This window comes from Gossypium raimondii, chromosome 13, assembly GCF_025698545.1.
Source record: "Gossypium raimondii isolate GPD5lz chromosome 13, ASM2569854v1, whole genome shotgun sequence".
NCBI lineage: Eukaryota > Viridiplantae > Streptophyta > Magnoliopsida > Malvales > Malvaceae > Gossypium > Gossypium raimondii.
The window spans coordinates 15,372,020-15,387,649 of record NC_068577.1 but is presented as its reverse complement, the minus strand read 5'-3'; the positions used below and the strand labels follow the sequence as shown (position 1 = coordinate 15,387,649).

At 33.1% G+C, this 15,630-nt stretch overlaps 1 protein-coding gene and 1 non-coding gene across 5 annotated transcripts; one reads left to right on the top strand and one right to left on the bottom strand.

Annotated features, from left to right (window-relative positions):
• Window positions 1-8,746: 8,746 nt before the first annotated feature.
• LOC105784333 (ureide permease 1) lies at window positions 8,747-11,039 on the top strand. 4 transcript variants are annotated; one of them, XM_012610189.2, is made up of 7 exons: window positions 8,747-8,892; window positions 9,006-9,272; window positions 9,513-9,651; window positions 9,738-9,912; window positions 10,032-10,161; window positions 10,253-10,627; window positions 10,716-11,039. In XM_012610189.2, exons 2-7 carry the CDS (start codon window positions 9,036-9,038, stop codon window positions 10,866-10,868), a joined length of 1,209 nt encoding a protein of 402 aa, XP_012465643.1. In that variant the 5' UTR covers window positions 8,747-8,892; window positions 9,006-9,035; the 3' UTR covers window positions 10,869-11,039. The 4 variants fall into 4 exon arrangements, 2 of the variants coding, with proteins under 2 accessions (XP_012465643.1, XP_052482009.1); XR_001130458.2 differs by lacking the exon at window positions 8,747-8,892 and having other exon boundaries at window positions 8,924-9,272; window positions 10,253-10,383; window positions 10,473-10,627; window positions 10,716-10,863; XR_008192528.1 differs by lacking the exon at window positions 8,747-8,892 and having other exon boundaries at window positions 8,924-9,272; window positions 10,253-10,387; window positions 10,473-10,627; window positions 10,716-10,863.
• Window positions 11,040-11,452: 413 nt separating this feature from the next.
• On the bottom strand, window positions 11,453-11,526 carry TRNAN-GUU (transfer RNA asparagine (anticodon GUU)). Its single transcript has one exon. It is a non-coding gene; the product is annotated as a tRNA-Asn (tRNA).
• Between the last annotated feature and the right edge of the window lie 4,104 nt (window positions 11,527-15,630).

Sequence of the window (15,630 nt, the reverse complement as noted above, 5' to 3'; positions counted from 1 at the left end):
GAGCTCTAATCTAGGATTTGAAATCAAGAAGAATAATGATGAATTTGGGGAAGAAAATGTGATTTTTTTTTTTGAAATTAGGAGTTATTTTGGTGTTTGGAAAGTTAATAAATCTAAAGGAATGAATTGATTTTGAAGGAACTCTCAAATTTTAGGTTTTGGAAAATTTTGAATGATTTGGGGTTTCGAAAAGAATGGGAAAGACATGAGCGGCTGCAAGTACGAAACCAGTTAACAAAAATTGGGCAATTTTCCCTTTTGGCCACTCCTAATTCTTCTATTTTCCAATTAGGTCTTAAATCAAATAAAATCCATATTTTTCCAATTAGACCTCAAAATTGAAAAATTTTTAGTTAATAAAATAAAAATCTGATTATGTTACTCACATACTTAAATTACTCATTTACGACCCTATTTTTTGATATCTAACTCAACCATTAATTTAATGACCCGGTTCTACTAACTTGATTTTTAGGATGTGAAAAAGTCAGGTTAATAGGAAATGTATATTGTAAATGGAATAAATGATATTGATTGAGTTGATATGATTATCAGAGGATATATATACATATCGAGAATCGTTTATACAAGCCTAAGGGACAAGATGAAAATGTGGCAAATCAATGAATGTGATTTAAAATTTGTACTATGAAACAAAATAGTGATTGACATTAAATTGAAATTCAATATCTATTTGGTATAAAGATGAATTGAATGGAGAATTCAAATTATTAAATGAAAATAATGTTTGGCAATAATCAAATGGGATGCATTGTAGGTAAGTAGATTGTATGATATGATTAAGATAGTGAATTGATTAAATGAATATTTGTTTTGTGAATGGTGATGAAATGTTGAATAAGTGAATTCAAATGTTATATGATTGAGTTACTATATGGTATGATAAATGTTGAACTCACCTTTTTTATATATTTTTTTTGCCATGATAGGAAAACTTTACCAAGCTAAGTAACGTGTAATGTATATTTATAACCTTAGGTAAGTTACTTGGTTTAATACCTGTGAACTTACTAAGCATCGTATATGCTTACCTCATTTGTTTTTCCTTTTCCCTGTAGAATGCCAACTTGCGGAACTCACCAAGCGGATCGTCTGAATTTGACACTATCTTAGTATTGATTCAGTAGTTTTTCTATCGTTTAAACTCGATTTTTTGGCATGTATATAGGCGATTCGTTTTTGGCCAATATTGAATGTTGGAACTTTTTTCTTGATTGTGGTTTGTGTTTTGAATGGAGATATGTTATGTATATGGGATATTTTGGGTTGATGATTTAAAGTTATAAGTTGAAGTTGCAATTTGTTATAATGGTTGTCATGTATAAAGTTGAATTTAATGATTACTATGGTATGTATACATGGTAAATGATGATAGTATGTGTGGTGATGGTATGCTTGATTTTGGATTGTGAAATGGCTGGGAAATGGTTAAACTTGGATGAAATGCTTAGTATATGTGTTAGTTGATACTTGTAGTATATATATGAAATTATGGTACTAAGTTGTTTCATGGATTTGGTAAGTTGTGAATATGTACCATAGTAATTGTGTGTTTGAGATTTATGTATGGATAATTTTGGTAAGAGTTAAGGCATGTTTTAGGTTGATGAAATGGTAAGGTTTGGATGGTGTTTATGGTAAAATGCACATTGGTGTTTATATATGCTTGTATGGATGGTTAAGTTGGATGTTTTATATTGGTTATGATGGTGCCAAAATGGTACATTGGTTAGGCACTTAAGAATGATGTTTGAAATGGTGTTTTTGGTATTTGTTGGTGTATTTTGATTAGGTTTAAGAATTGGTATGAAGTGCATATATGGTATGTGAGTGTTGATGCTTTGTAACTTGCCTTGTAGGGTATTTATATGTACACACGGTCTGTTACATGGTCTGGCACACGGCCGTGTGTTTTACATGGGCACATGACACGGTCATATGGTCTATATAATTAGGTGAAAATTAGGTCCACACAGCCACAATTAGTTACACGACTCGAAGACACGGCCATATGACCCTTTTTTTGCATTGTTACCATAATTTTCTAAAATATTTCAAATTAGTCCCTATTTTTTCTCAATTGTTTAAGAGCTTTTGTAAGCTCAATTTAACCCCAATAATGTATGAATAACATGTTTTTGACTATATGATTGATGAATGATTATTGTTTATTAAAATTTAAACTGATATAGCATGATTTTGTTCTATTATGTGTTGTAGCATCCTGTAACCCTAATTCGGTATATAGACGGGTGAGGGGTGTTACACTTTATTAATGAAAGGAATGCCAAATAAGGATCTCGCCAAACAAAAAACTCACCACCTGTGGTATGAGAGTTCGCAAGCTTGGTGAAGCTCAGTAAAATACTTTTTCTAGGGAATTCGCCAACGCCAACCAATCTAAATCTCGCGGCTTATGTGGTTTTTCCAATTCAATTATGTGGTTTTGCCAATTCAATCTTCCAAAAATATCGGTTTGCCAAATGAGGGTGTAACATTGTAAGTACCAAACTTAGCCGCTTTCCAACAGCATATATCCTTGCCTTCATCTTCCAAATATGGACTTGATTCAACAAGTAGGTGAATTCTTTGATATGTCAACTTACCTATGAGATACTTCCAATTCTAATCTCCTTCTAGGGTCACTATCGCAAAGACCCTAACTTCCATAAAGGTTCGTCTTGGTAACGTGCAATAAGTTAGTGGTCCCAAGTCCCTAAACCATGTATATTTCCAAAACTTCACGTCCCAACTAGTAACAACCTTCTAGGCCATATTTTTTCAAAGATCCTTCCAAATACATCTCTTTGATCTCCAAGTATAACTACACTGGTTTGATGATGTATTATTTGGAATGTGGTCAGCCACCTTATAATTAGAACGTAACACTTTCACCCAGAAAACCTCCATATTGTTAACTAAGTTAATACCCAACCTGAGTAGAAAAAATTTGTTTTGGCTATGAATATGTCTAACCTAAGACCCCCTCTATCAATCGGCATGCAACATTTGTCCCAACCCACCAAAGAAATCTTACTGTAATAACTTGTTTCTCAATGGTGTCGAAAATAGTGGTTTTAAGACCATAATTCCGACGTGTCGGCTCGTAAACATAAATTATTTAGAAATTAATTAAGCTCAGGCGTCCTAAATATTTACGAGATCATTAGTGTCATATTAAAATTTTGGTTAAACAAATTTATCATTTAGACATTTAATTAAATAGAAATGACTAAATTATAAAAGTTGATAAGGTTTATTTCTATTAGTTAAAGTTATTAAATAGTTATAGGAATGTAAATTAAAGGACTTGAATGGTAATTAAACTATTACTACTCATAATGAACGGTAATGGGCTTATAATTGTTGGAATTTGAATGGAAATAATAAGGGCATAATAATAATTAAGTTAATAAATGAATTTAAAATAAAACATGATGGAAATTTCTAGTCCATCTTATTCCACCATACTTTCTAAAATCGAAAACCATTTTTGAAGGAGAAGGGAGCTTCGGTCTAGCTAGGGTTCTCTATTGGGTACGCCTTTGATGCCCGTTTTTAGTGATTTTTATGTTTTTTAGTTCGTATTAGCTTAATCTAGCTAACCCAAGGACTAATTTGTAAAAATTTAAAATGTTTTGGATTGTTTCATTGTTGAGTTTGAGTTATTCTTAAAGCTTTATGGAAGATTATTGAGTGTGGTTGTTAGATATAACTATTTTGTAAAGCAGTTTTTGATGATTTTAATGTTTAAGGACTAGATTGTTAAAGTGATAAATTTACAAGGACTTGACATGAAATAATTTCAATTATAGATTGTAGTGAGGGCCTTGAACATTCATCTAACCTTGGATTTGAATAAAAATGTTTAAATTGCATGTTTTGGGCTTAGGGACTGAATTGCATAAAAGTAAAATGTTGTGGGTAATTTTCTAAAAATGCCAAAAAGGGATTAATTGCATAAAACAAGTTGATTTTTCTGTTAGAATTTTCTAAGTGAATGAAAATATTATTTTAGATCAAGAACAAGTAGAAAACTAAGGAAAAGAGAAAATTACAGAATAGTCTCTGTATTTTTATTGTCACTGCAGTTTAATCTGGTAAGTTCGTTCGGTTTAATTTCAATACAATTTAAATTCTTGTTATATGAACTTAGTTATTGGATGTTGGTTAATGAATTAATGTTTATATAGGGAAATTGAACTAATGAGTTATTATCGCATTGATCAATGATGAAATGCCCTAAGCCGAATGAATGTAAAATAGAGTATGATTGGCATGCCAATAGGTTATTTGATGATGATTTCTGTATATCATCTGTTCACTGAATATACCAAGGTCCTGTATTTTTTACGGACTATTGAGTTATATTACAGTATTTATCTAATGTGTTACGGGGGCGGACATTAGCCTTCAGGCTAAGCAATTGGTGCCGAAGTGTGCTATCGATTGGATTAACTCGTACGAGCACCGAGTGTGTTCTAGATGGTTAACCGTGTACTCGTATTTGTATATCGTTCATCGGGCAATGTTTTATTGATCATTGAATGTTATTGAAATATGAGAAATTGATTTGCACTATTGTTGAGCATTACTCACCTGTTGTGAGTTGTGATTAACAGGAACTCTGTTAGTAACCTTGTTATTTGAATTATTATTTTAATCGGTAAGCTTTATCGTTAATCGATGAACTTACTAAGCTTTATGTAAGCTTACTCGTGTCCTTGTCTTTTTCTTTGTAGAATACGTATCTGTGGAAATTAGGAGATTGGATCAACTCAAAGAATCACACTATCCGATGACCTCTTTGGTAGATTTTAAATTTAACTTGACTTATATGGCATGTAATAGGACCATTTGGTTATGATTGTATTAGTTCATAAGTATTTGTAATGTGTATGTGTTGTGCTTTTGATATTTTGGAATGAGTAACTAATGTGGTATGCATGTTAAGTTCCAAGTTTAAGATGTATGCTCAAGTATGGAAAGGTAAGTTTGATATGAACTAATCAAGGTATGTTAGAATTGAATGCTAGTTATTTTGAATGGGTTGAGGCTTGTACAATGTAATTCTAGGTAGGTGAAATGTTAAGTGTTTGAAATGTGGTGTCATTGATGACACATTGGTTAGGACTTAGGTTGATTGTTTGGCATGCTTTGGGTGTCATTGAAATGCATTTTGAAGTCTTATAATCATGCGTTGAGATTTGGTTTAGGTACTTAAGTATTTGGATATGAAATAAGCATATTTTAGGTCATTTTTGGGCACACACGGCCTGGGTCACAGGTTGTCACACGATCGTGTGTTAACACGGGTAACCCACAAAAGGCTTCCCCAGCGTGTTAGGTGTAGGATTCACATGGGTTGGCACATGGCTTGCGACACGGCCTTGTGACCCAATTTAGTGAGTTACACGGATGGACACACGAATGAGCACACAAGTGAGCACATGGGCGTGTGGGATAACCACACGGGTGTGTGGGAGCCATATGGTCTTGGCTTTGTCACATGGCCTAGACACACGACTATATGACCCCTAATCTGAAAATTTTCAATTTTTCCCTAAATGCTCTGATTTGCTTCGAATTGGTCCCTAATTGTTCCTAAACTATCTATAAGGCCTCGTAGGCTTGATTTAAGGTCCATAACTGTATGTTTTACTCTAATCTGATTATTTATGAATTTGTCAAACTTGATGCTATTTGTTATTATTTATTCTGAATTGTATTGTAATACTCTGTAACCCTAATCCGACGACGGGTACGGGTTATAGGTGTTACACTTATGGTCATTACTCAAAGCACCCCAGACGAACCTCCTTATAATCTTTTCAATCTCCTAGCATACCCCTTTTGGAATAATTGTTGATTGCAAAAAATAGCTTGGAATGGTAAATAACACCGAGTTAGCAAGTGTTACCCGTCCAACAAGAAAAAGTAGCTTGGCATTCCACCCACTCAACATTTTTCGAACCTTTTCAAATATGAACAAGTATGTGGCATTAGTGACTCGTTTATACAACATTGGGACACCAAGATACCTACCCAAATCTGCAACATGTTCCACCCCAAGTGTGCATGTGATTTGGTTTGCTAAGCCATTTCCCACTGCCTCTGAAAAGATAACTTGGGATTTAGATTTGTTGGCTCTATGCCCGAACATCTCCCAAATTTCTGAAGGATGTGATTCACCATATTGGCTTTTTGTACATTTTTCTTACAGAAAAGAACTAGATCGTCTGCAAAATATAGATGTGAAATACTAGGTCCATCATCAAATAACCATATCATCTCCCATGTTTCTTCCTCAATAGCATATCTAATGCAATGGCCTAACCTTCCATATAGAGTACAAACAGATATGGTGATAGAACATCACTTTTTCAAACCCCTCTTGAAGGTTTGAACTCATTCGTATATTCCCCATTCCATGAGACTTGCATGGTTGAGCTCGTAACATAATTCATAACCACAAATATTAAATAAGTCGATAATCTTGCATACCTCAAAGTTTCCTTAAGAAATTCCCATCTAATTCTATCGTATGCTTTTTTAAAATCAATTTTAATTGTCATCTACTTTGGTCTCCTCATATTCGTTTGCATTGAATGAATCACCTCTTGCATCATCAAAACATTATCCTTAATAGAACAACCAGTCACAAAGCTCACCTGATTTGGTGCCACCAGTACAGGTATGATGAACTTTAGCCTCGTCACAATAGTTTTTTTTTTATAGTCTTGTATGCCACAGAACACAAACTTATTAGTCTAAACTAGCTCCACGATTCCGGTCTCTGCACCTTCGGAAGTAAAACCAACACAGTGTTAGTGGTCCTTGGGTCCAACGGCCTGCCTTCAAAAGCTTTAACCACCACTTGAAACATTGACTCTCTAACAATATCCCACTGACTTTGATAAACTCTTGCATGAAGATCCTTACCAGGCATCGCCTTAACCTCCTCTTTAGTGACTCTAGAACTCAAAGCTTCTTTGACAACCGTGGGCAATTCTTTTAAAAAAAAAACAAAGTCTAGTATCCAATCCCTATCAAAATCATCATTCAAATATAGCTCTTGAAAGAAACGAACGACTTCATCTTTTAACCTATCCTCGTCAAAACACCGTTCTCCAGTATTTAACTTTAAACCCCTAATTGTGATATTAACCCTCATATAAATATCAAAGATATGAATTTACAACATATTTTTGTTTCGGCAAAATATTTTGAAGTCAATGTTTTGCTATTAGATTTTTTTTTTTTGAATTTTGAGACTTTAATCCTGATTGGTACAATAGTCATTAAATTTATTAACTAGATTAATGTGACTTAATTTTAAGTATTAATTTGGAAATAGTAGATTGAGATGACATAATATATCGATGATATGAGCATAAGATTTTGTAAATAACATAATTTAACTCAACATATTTAATAGTTAGGGTTTAGTTTTAATTCAAGCTATAACCATTAAATTTATTAACTAAAATAATGTGATTTTTTAGTATAATGTGAAAATAACATGATAAAATGATATTACACATGTAATCATATATTTGTCGAATAAGATTTTGTAAATAACAATATTTAATTTAATAAATTTAATTATCACCATTTGATTATGACTAAAATAAAAGATTAAAAATATCAATTTAAAAATAAAAATTGAATTCACAATTTACGCTTAATAAAATAATTGAATTTTGTTTTATGTTATACCCTTACTTATAGGATTCTTAAATAATTTAATTATTTAAGCTTGCTTAAGTTGACTAATATATCACATGATATCTTAGCTGTATAAAAGAAAGAAAAAGTAAAAGAAATTATATCTTAGCAGGTCTCAATCAAGGGCATTAAATAATTGAATTTTTTAAACATTTTGACGGGGACCAGAAAAGAGAAATTGTGCAAACTTTAAACACTTACTGCAAAGCACTTTGACACTTTAATCCACACACTGCTAAGCATAAAGTTGATATTATTATTAAATCTTCAATATTTAAGTTTTTCGAATTGGTTTATTACGGATTCAATCTTTTAGATTTTGATCATTTTAATTCAGTTTTCAAAAATTAGATTAAAAGGACATAAATGATCAAACTAAAAGTAAATAAATAATAAAAATTGTATTTTAAAACCTCAAAATAAAATTACACTTTAATCGTTCAAAAATTTTATAGTTCAATTCCTACTTTATAAAAAAAAAAGAGTCTGTATTCGCATTGCTTGCAGCTAAATATCATCGGTTTTCATTTACTCCTGTAACCTTGCTTCCAATCACTTGAGAATGGCGTACTCTGTCCTATTTTAAAATATTAGAGAACACTTTGTGATTGTCGGTTAATGGTATGCTTAAACATTAAATACATATATATAACCAGCCATATCTGTTATGTCATGTTTGATTTTGGGGACAATACAGCCAGCTTGGACCGCAATCTTCTGCAAACCCTTTCAATAAGGAATAAAAGCATCAAATTCATTAAAAAAATAAACCAGATATAGCCAAGCTGGATCAGATCCCATTAAAATACCACCCATTTGAGTATTCATCTATTTTTCCACTCATAGAAACATGAAAATATACCCACCAACCAATAAAAATTTTATCATCTAATAGCTATTAGTATATATATTCTATATTGATATAATGAAGATATCATAAATTTAAAAATTATATTTATAAATTTAATAGTTAGCAATACTTTGGCCCACTATGTATGGCGGAAAGAAAGAAGAAACGTGCAAATATCTAAAACAAGTTGCAGTCAAACGAATCTGCTTTAACAAGATAAACTATAAAGCAGATGGTTCCAGTTGGATTCAGCATATTCTATTCTTTTATTTTCCCTAGTTCCGAGATTCAAGGTAAAGTTAGAAAGGATACCTTTCTGTATTATCTTTCAATGACTCAATTGGAGTGCTTGGGAAAAGATGATTGGAGAACATGTTTTGAACTGACAAGTTTTTCATGGTTTTAGGATTGTATCAGATATTCCGGAGTGAAGATCATGTATGTAGTGGAGAGCAAAGGGGGTGCCATAGTGTGTATGCTGTTAGCTCTTTTGTTCCTGGGTACATGGCCTGCACTTATCACTCTGCTAGAGAGGCGAGGACGCCTTCCCCAGCACACTTACCTTGATTATACAATCACAAATCTCTTGGCTGCTGTTATTATAGCTTTAACATTTGGCCAAATTGGGGACAGCACGGTTGAAAGGCCCAATTTCTTCACGCAACTTTCCCAGGTGAGTTTCCCAGTTGGGATTGTTGCTATCTTGGAAAGTCTTCTAGTCTAGTTTGCCATTTCAAAGAACATAAAAGGTTACTGTTATTTGCTACAGCTGAAAAGATTCTAAGTGCTTAACCCACTTGGTTCAGATAGCCACTCAGAGAAATGGTATTTAGCAAGTTCGGTGCTGGAATCCCAATATCAGCAATCCCTTCACTTATTCCGAATGTAATATATTCATGGGAATTCGATGCAGGATAATTGGTCTTCGGTTTTATTCGCAATGGCTGGTGGGGTGGTTCTCAGCTTGGGAAACCTTTCTACACAATATGCTTGGGCTTTTGTTGGTTTATCAGTTGTAGAAGTCATTTCATCAAGCATGACTGTTGTTATAGGTTAGATATTGAATATTTGAATCTATTGACATTGAAAAGAACTTGATTTCTGATTTCATTGATTAAATTTTCTTTGGTTCTAACAGGTACAACCTTGAATTACTTCTTGGATGGAAAAATAAACAAAGCTGAGATCCTTTTTCCTGGTGTTGGTTGCTTCCTAGTTGCTGTTTGTCTTGCATCAGCTGTTCACTCATCCAATGCAGCTGATTATAAAGCAAAGCTTAGCAGTTGGCCAATTGATAATGAAACTGGAAAAGGGTATGCTCGTTTTCCTTCCAATACATTACCTAAACAAATTTTGATTTTGATTCATTTTCCTGTTTGATTGATTTGTTACTATATATATGCAAATCATGAGATTGATCAGTGTTTTCCAGGACTGTGCTTCCATCGGCGTCTGAAGAAGCAGTTTTAAAGGATCGAGAGAACGGGGGTGGTCCTATACGCAAGGCAAAAGCCGGAACAGCAACCTTCTTGATAGAGCTTGAAAAAAGGAGGTCAATCAAGGTTGGGAAGTTAGTTTCAGCTTCACCATTTTCACTTTTGGGAAGTCTATTTGGTCTTGGCTTCATTTTGTTCTGTTTTTTCTCTTCTGCAGGTGTTCGGAAAGAGCATGTTCATTGGACTGACCTTAACTTTCTTCGCCGGCGTTTGCTTCTCCCTCTTCTCACCGGCATTCAACTTGGCAACAAACGATCAATGGCACACTTTGAAACAAGGGGTTCCCAAGTTGGTTGTCTACACAGCTTTTTTCTACTTCTCTGTCTCCTGTTTCGTAATTGCTCTCGTCCTAAACATCAGCTTCCTTTACCATCCAGCTTTGGGAGTCTCCAAATCGTCCTTTAAGGCCTATCTAAAGGACTGGAATGGCCGAGGGTGGGCCTTCCTCGCCGGGTTTCTGTGTGGGTTCGGGAATGGTCTCCAGTTCATGGGAGGCCAAGCTGCAGGCTATGCAGCAGCAGATGCTGTTCAGGTTTGATTTTAATGATCATTTCCACTGAATAAGTATGCTTAAGTTGTCTATTCGCCATCATATGTGAAATCTTTGATCATGGTTTCAGGCACTTCCTCTAGTGAGCACATTTTGGGGAGTGGTTTTATTCGGAGAGTACCGAAGATCGTCACGAAGAACATATATATTGCTGTTCAGCATGTTGTTCATGTTCATTGCAGCTGTTGGAATACTTATGGCATCATCTGGTCATAGGAAATGAAAATGCCGCTTTGGAAAACTACAGCTTATGTTGAAGTTAGAACATACTTCAGAGGCTGTGGTTGTTGGTTCATATCTAAGATCCATCTTTTTCTCCATAGCACACACACTTTGTTTCATAGTTTGTAAACTTCTTGACTTACACAATGATTAATGTCTTTCGGCTTTCCAACTCGATGACTTTAGCTGCAAAACGTATATCGACCGAGAAAAGAGTACACCAGAAATAGAATGAACACCTCAACTTGACTATCACCAAGTAAGAAACTAGTCTTTACATAAGTTTAGCTCCATATTGTCCATCAACTAACTAGTAATGGTCATAAGCATTGAAATAAAACCAGTATGCACAACATGGTTATCAAAGCATGAGAAACAATGTAAGAAACTACTCTTTACATGAGTTTAGCTCCCTCTTGTCCATCAACTAACTAGCGATAGTCATAAGCATTGAAATAGAAACCAGTATGCACATGGTTATTAGAGCATGAGAAAGACATTAAAAATATGGAAAAGAAAATAACAAGTGATGGTCAGAGAAACCAGTATGCACAACATGGTTATTAGAGAGGAAAAAATTAGAATCGCTAGAAAGAGGGCTTGAACCTCTGACCTTGTGGTTAACAGCCACACGCTCTAACCAACTGAGCTATTCCAGCAAGCACGTGTAATTATGATAAAGCCTTACATATCCATTTAACATACAAAAAGTTATATTCATGTATCGTCTACCACATCAGTCAATAGAAAGAGAAGTCTTTGCAATTTTATGTTGAAATGAGAAAAGCAATGCTTTCAATCCTTATACAAGCTTCTCTTCTTCCTCCATAATTGAAAGGGTATGCTCTTTTTCCTTCATATACATTGGCTAATTAATTATATGATATTCTTTTGATTTTATATTATGTATGCAACTCATGAGATTGATCAACGTTTTCCAAGACTATGATTTCATCTGTCTGAATAAGCAATTTCATAGGATTATGAGTACAGTCCTTTAACCAAGGATAAAGCCAAAATAACAATCTTGCTGATAGATCTAGAGAAACGGAGGTCAATCAAGGTTAAGAAGTTTTAACTTCACCATTTTTACATTTTATAATTGCTCTCATCTTAAACATTCGCCTCCTTTACACTCCAACTCTAAGAGTCCCCAAATGATTCTTTTAAAGCTTATCTAAAGGACTAAAATGGACAAGGGAGGGTTTTCATGGTGGAGTTTCTTTGTGAGATTGGGATTGGTCTCCGGAGGTCAAGTTGCAGGCTATGCAGCAGTAGATGTTGAAGTTTACGAAATATTAGAAGAGAAATAGCAAGACACAAGGAGGAAGAGAGAATAAAATTTTATATCTCATACACCATCGAATGATATATATATATATAAGAAAAGTAAATAAAAAGAAAATTAAACCCTTGGTAATCAGCTAATTACATATCTACATATTCTTTAACACTCCTCAAACTAAAGCATAAATTTTAACCATGCCGAACTTGTTACAAATATAATAACTTCAAGGTTCAGTAAGAGATTTTATAAAGATATTTCCTAATTAATCTTTCATTTTAATATAGTTTGTTTGTTGAATCTTCTCATCAATGAAGTGCCAATCCACCTCAATATACTTGGTTTGCTCATGAAATACTGAGTTAGAAGATATATGAAGAGCAGCTTGATTGTCACCATAATCTTGTTGTTAACGATATTTTAAAACCTAGTTCATTCAGTAACGGATGTAACCACATAATCTTGCACATAGGTTGTGTTGGAAAAAATTCGGTTCGAAAATAGTTTTTTTACACAGCGGAAAAATAAAATTTTAAAAACTGAGTCGATTTGTGATATTCATAATAATAAATATTTTTTTTAAATCGCACTTGTGTTTTGAGCTAAATGGATTCTAGACGTTCCCGTCTTTCAATTGGATAATCTTCTTTGCTATCCTCATACCACGAACTACTTCGAGTGTGGGTTTGAACAATTTCAAATCAAATACAGAACCATAAATATTTTCTTTACTTTCAGTAGGAAAGTAATCCTCTCTCTTATAAAAATTAGTAGAATTGTTATTCCCAAAAAAATAGAATTTATGCTTAGAAATAAATTCTCACTATTTTTGGACAAAATAACAAAATAATAATATCTCAAAGTTGTGTAAAACTTATTTTATTTTTAGCATTATCATTGTCATCTATTTATAGGAAGAGGAAATTAAACTCTAATTGAACTAGTATAATGCATTTAATGTCTATTTAATAGAAAAATCAATTCCCTAGTTGAACTAGGAGAGAGGGGTGGCTAATTGAGTGTGCCTTCCCTCATATGTATTATGATGGGGATTTGGGTCTATCTTGTATTGGGTCAAATTATATGTGTTTCTTAAACTTTTAACCCAACACTTTATAATTTAATCTAACCCAATACATTTTTTCTATTTTCAAAATAAACATTATTTATCAAATTACTCTAAATAAATTAAATTTTCCAATTAAACAATTTTCACAACCCGATTCTAATTCCATTAAAATCATGACAATTTTACCGTAAAAATTATATGAGAAAATATATTTAATTTCTACATTCAATGAATTCACAATGACTAATTAATTTAATTTCATTTTCGAACTTCAATTAATTAAATAATAATTTGAAAAACTTGGATTAATTCTCAGGTCATTTCCATACTCAGTGAGAAAACCACATTCATGTTTTAATGTAACTCATTTATCTAACTTTATCATTTCTATCAATTTTTGTTTATTTGATTCTACATGCAATTCATTTCTTGTTTCAACGATTTAGCGAAGGAACCGATTGGACATATGTGATTAGGAATCAAATGATTTATAATTAAATTCCAGCTTTTCGCTAATTAATTATAAACTCATTTAGTTACGAAGTCATTCCACTATAGTATCATGATTGAATTCTCCCCAATAGCATACCATTACAAAAGAACTTGATCAGTGCTCATCCAATGACCTTGTCATAAGTGTGTTACCCTCATAGGGTATCCTTAATCTCTTTGGGATAATATCTGTCCTCCCAATATGATTCTATTTTATCTCATGGTAATCATTACATCTTCCTTCATGAAAAGTCAATTACAATTAAATAATAGTCAAGTCATTCATCACAAAGACAAACGACCCATGAATACATTTACTTTTCATCAACCATGTAATGCCAATGAGAGGATATCATTTACCCATGTTTCGGGCTATGAATTCCACTGTTGTGAATGACGCTATATATTGCAGAAGTCGTACACCCAACACACCAGCTTTCAATTCCTAATCTATACGAACTTAGCCTTTTACTTACATCAAAGTGTACAAGTCACGCATATATAGTCCATCATCCACTCAGGATTTAGGTATTCCACACTATGAATATCACAAGTGAATAACCTATAAATGGATTCAGGATCTATTCTTCTTAGGTCCATTCCAATTTACTATCAGCCCAATCAGTCACATCTATGTCTCTATCTTCTGGAAGTCATTTGCTCTGATGTCCAACACAAAGTATCTCTCCGATTGGACTTTGCTAGACAACATATTATCCTTTCAATTGGTTTGCTCATTTTTTATTAGACTAAGGACATGATTAGGTTTGCCGACTAATATAAGTTATTTTTTTGTGTTATGATCCAACCTTGTAATACCGCTTAGTATTTGTTTAAACATTAGGCAACCAATAAGCAACATTTTCTTCCATTTTTCTTTGTCTATAAAAATGTTATGAGAAAAATCATACAAAGTATATTAATGAAATTTTTTATTAACCAATTTATTCAAAAAAAATTATAAGTTTACAAATGAATATACTACACTTAGGGCACTAGATCTAACACTATCTTCTAGGAGTCATTCACTCCGATGCCCAAGATAAAGAATCTCCCTAATTGGAATTGATAGATGGCATATTAGTTTTTCAATCGATTATCTCATTTTCTATTAGACTAAGGACATGTTTAGGTTCGTCTACTAATATAAGTTGTCTTTCCGTATTAAAATCTGACTACGTAGTACCGCTTAGTATTTGTTAAACATTAAGCAACCAATGAGCTAATATTTGCTTCTATTTTGCTTTACATACAAAAACCACGTGAGGACAATATAAAAATGTATTAATATAATTCATGAATAATTTTATTAAACCAATCTGTTCGAAAAAAATACAAGTGTACATAGACGAAATGCTACATTTAGGGCACCAGATCCAACAAGCTGTACCACAACTTTGTATTCGAATTTCACACTAGACTACGAAACTACACTCTCCTTTTTGCTTTTCTAAGAAATTAGATTCCGTCCCAGAAAACCACAATAACCTGTAGTTAACCTCATATCCATCGTTGATTATGCCTAATTTGCATTTGTAAAGCATCCAATGTTTGTGTGCCCATAATTCTAATATAGAATACCATGACTCAGATCCCCCTTTAGGTAACATAAGATTTGTTCTAACACTACCCAATGTTTAACTATTGGTAAAGACATGAATTAACTCACAATATTAACAAAATATGCGATATCAGGACGAGTAACTATGAGATATTCAGTTTCCTAACTAATCTCCTATACCTTTCAGAATCCTCAAACGGATCACTATCTTCCTTTATAAGTGACGAGTTGGAATCCATCGAAGTGCTACATGGTTTACATCCCGAATTTCCAGTTTCTTCAAGTAAGTCAATAGGATATTTCCTTTAAGACAAGAAACTACATTTCTTTCTCCTAGTAACTTTAACTCCAAGAAA

What these genes read in the sequence shown, in the direction of transcription:
- LOC105784333 (XM_012610189.2), top strand. Translation starts at nt 9,036, where the DNA reads ATGTATGTAGTGGAGAGCAAAGGGGGTGCCATAGTGTGTATGCTGTTA. An exon ending in AAGCATGACTGTTGTTATAG is followed by an intron (nt 9,652 to 9,737) that starts GTTAGATATTGA and finishes TGGTTCTAACAG; the next exon opens with GTACAACCTTGAATTACTTC. An exon ending in GATAATGAAACTGGAAAAGG is followed by an intron (nt 9,913 to 10,031) that starts GTATGCTCGTTT and finishes AGTGTTTTCCAG; the next exon opens with GACTGTGCTTCCATCGGCGT.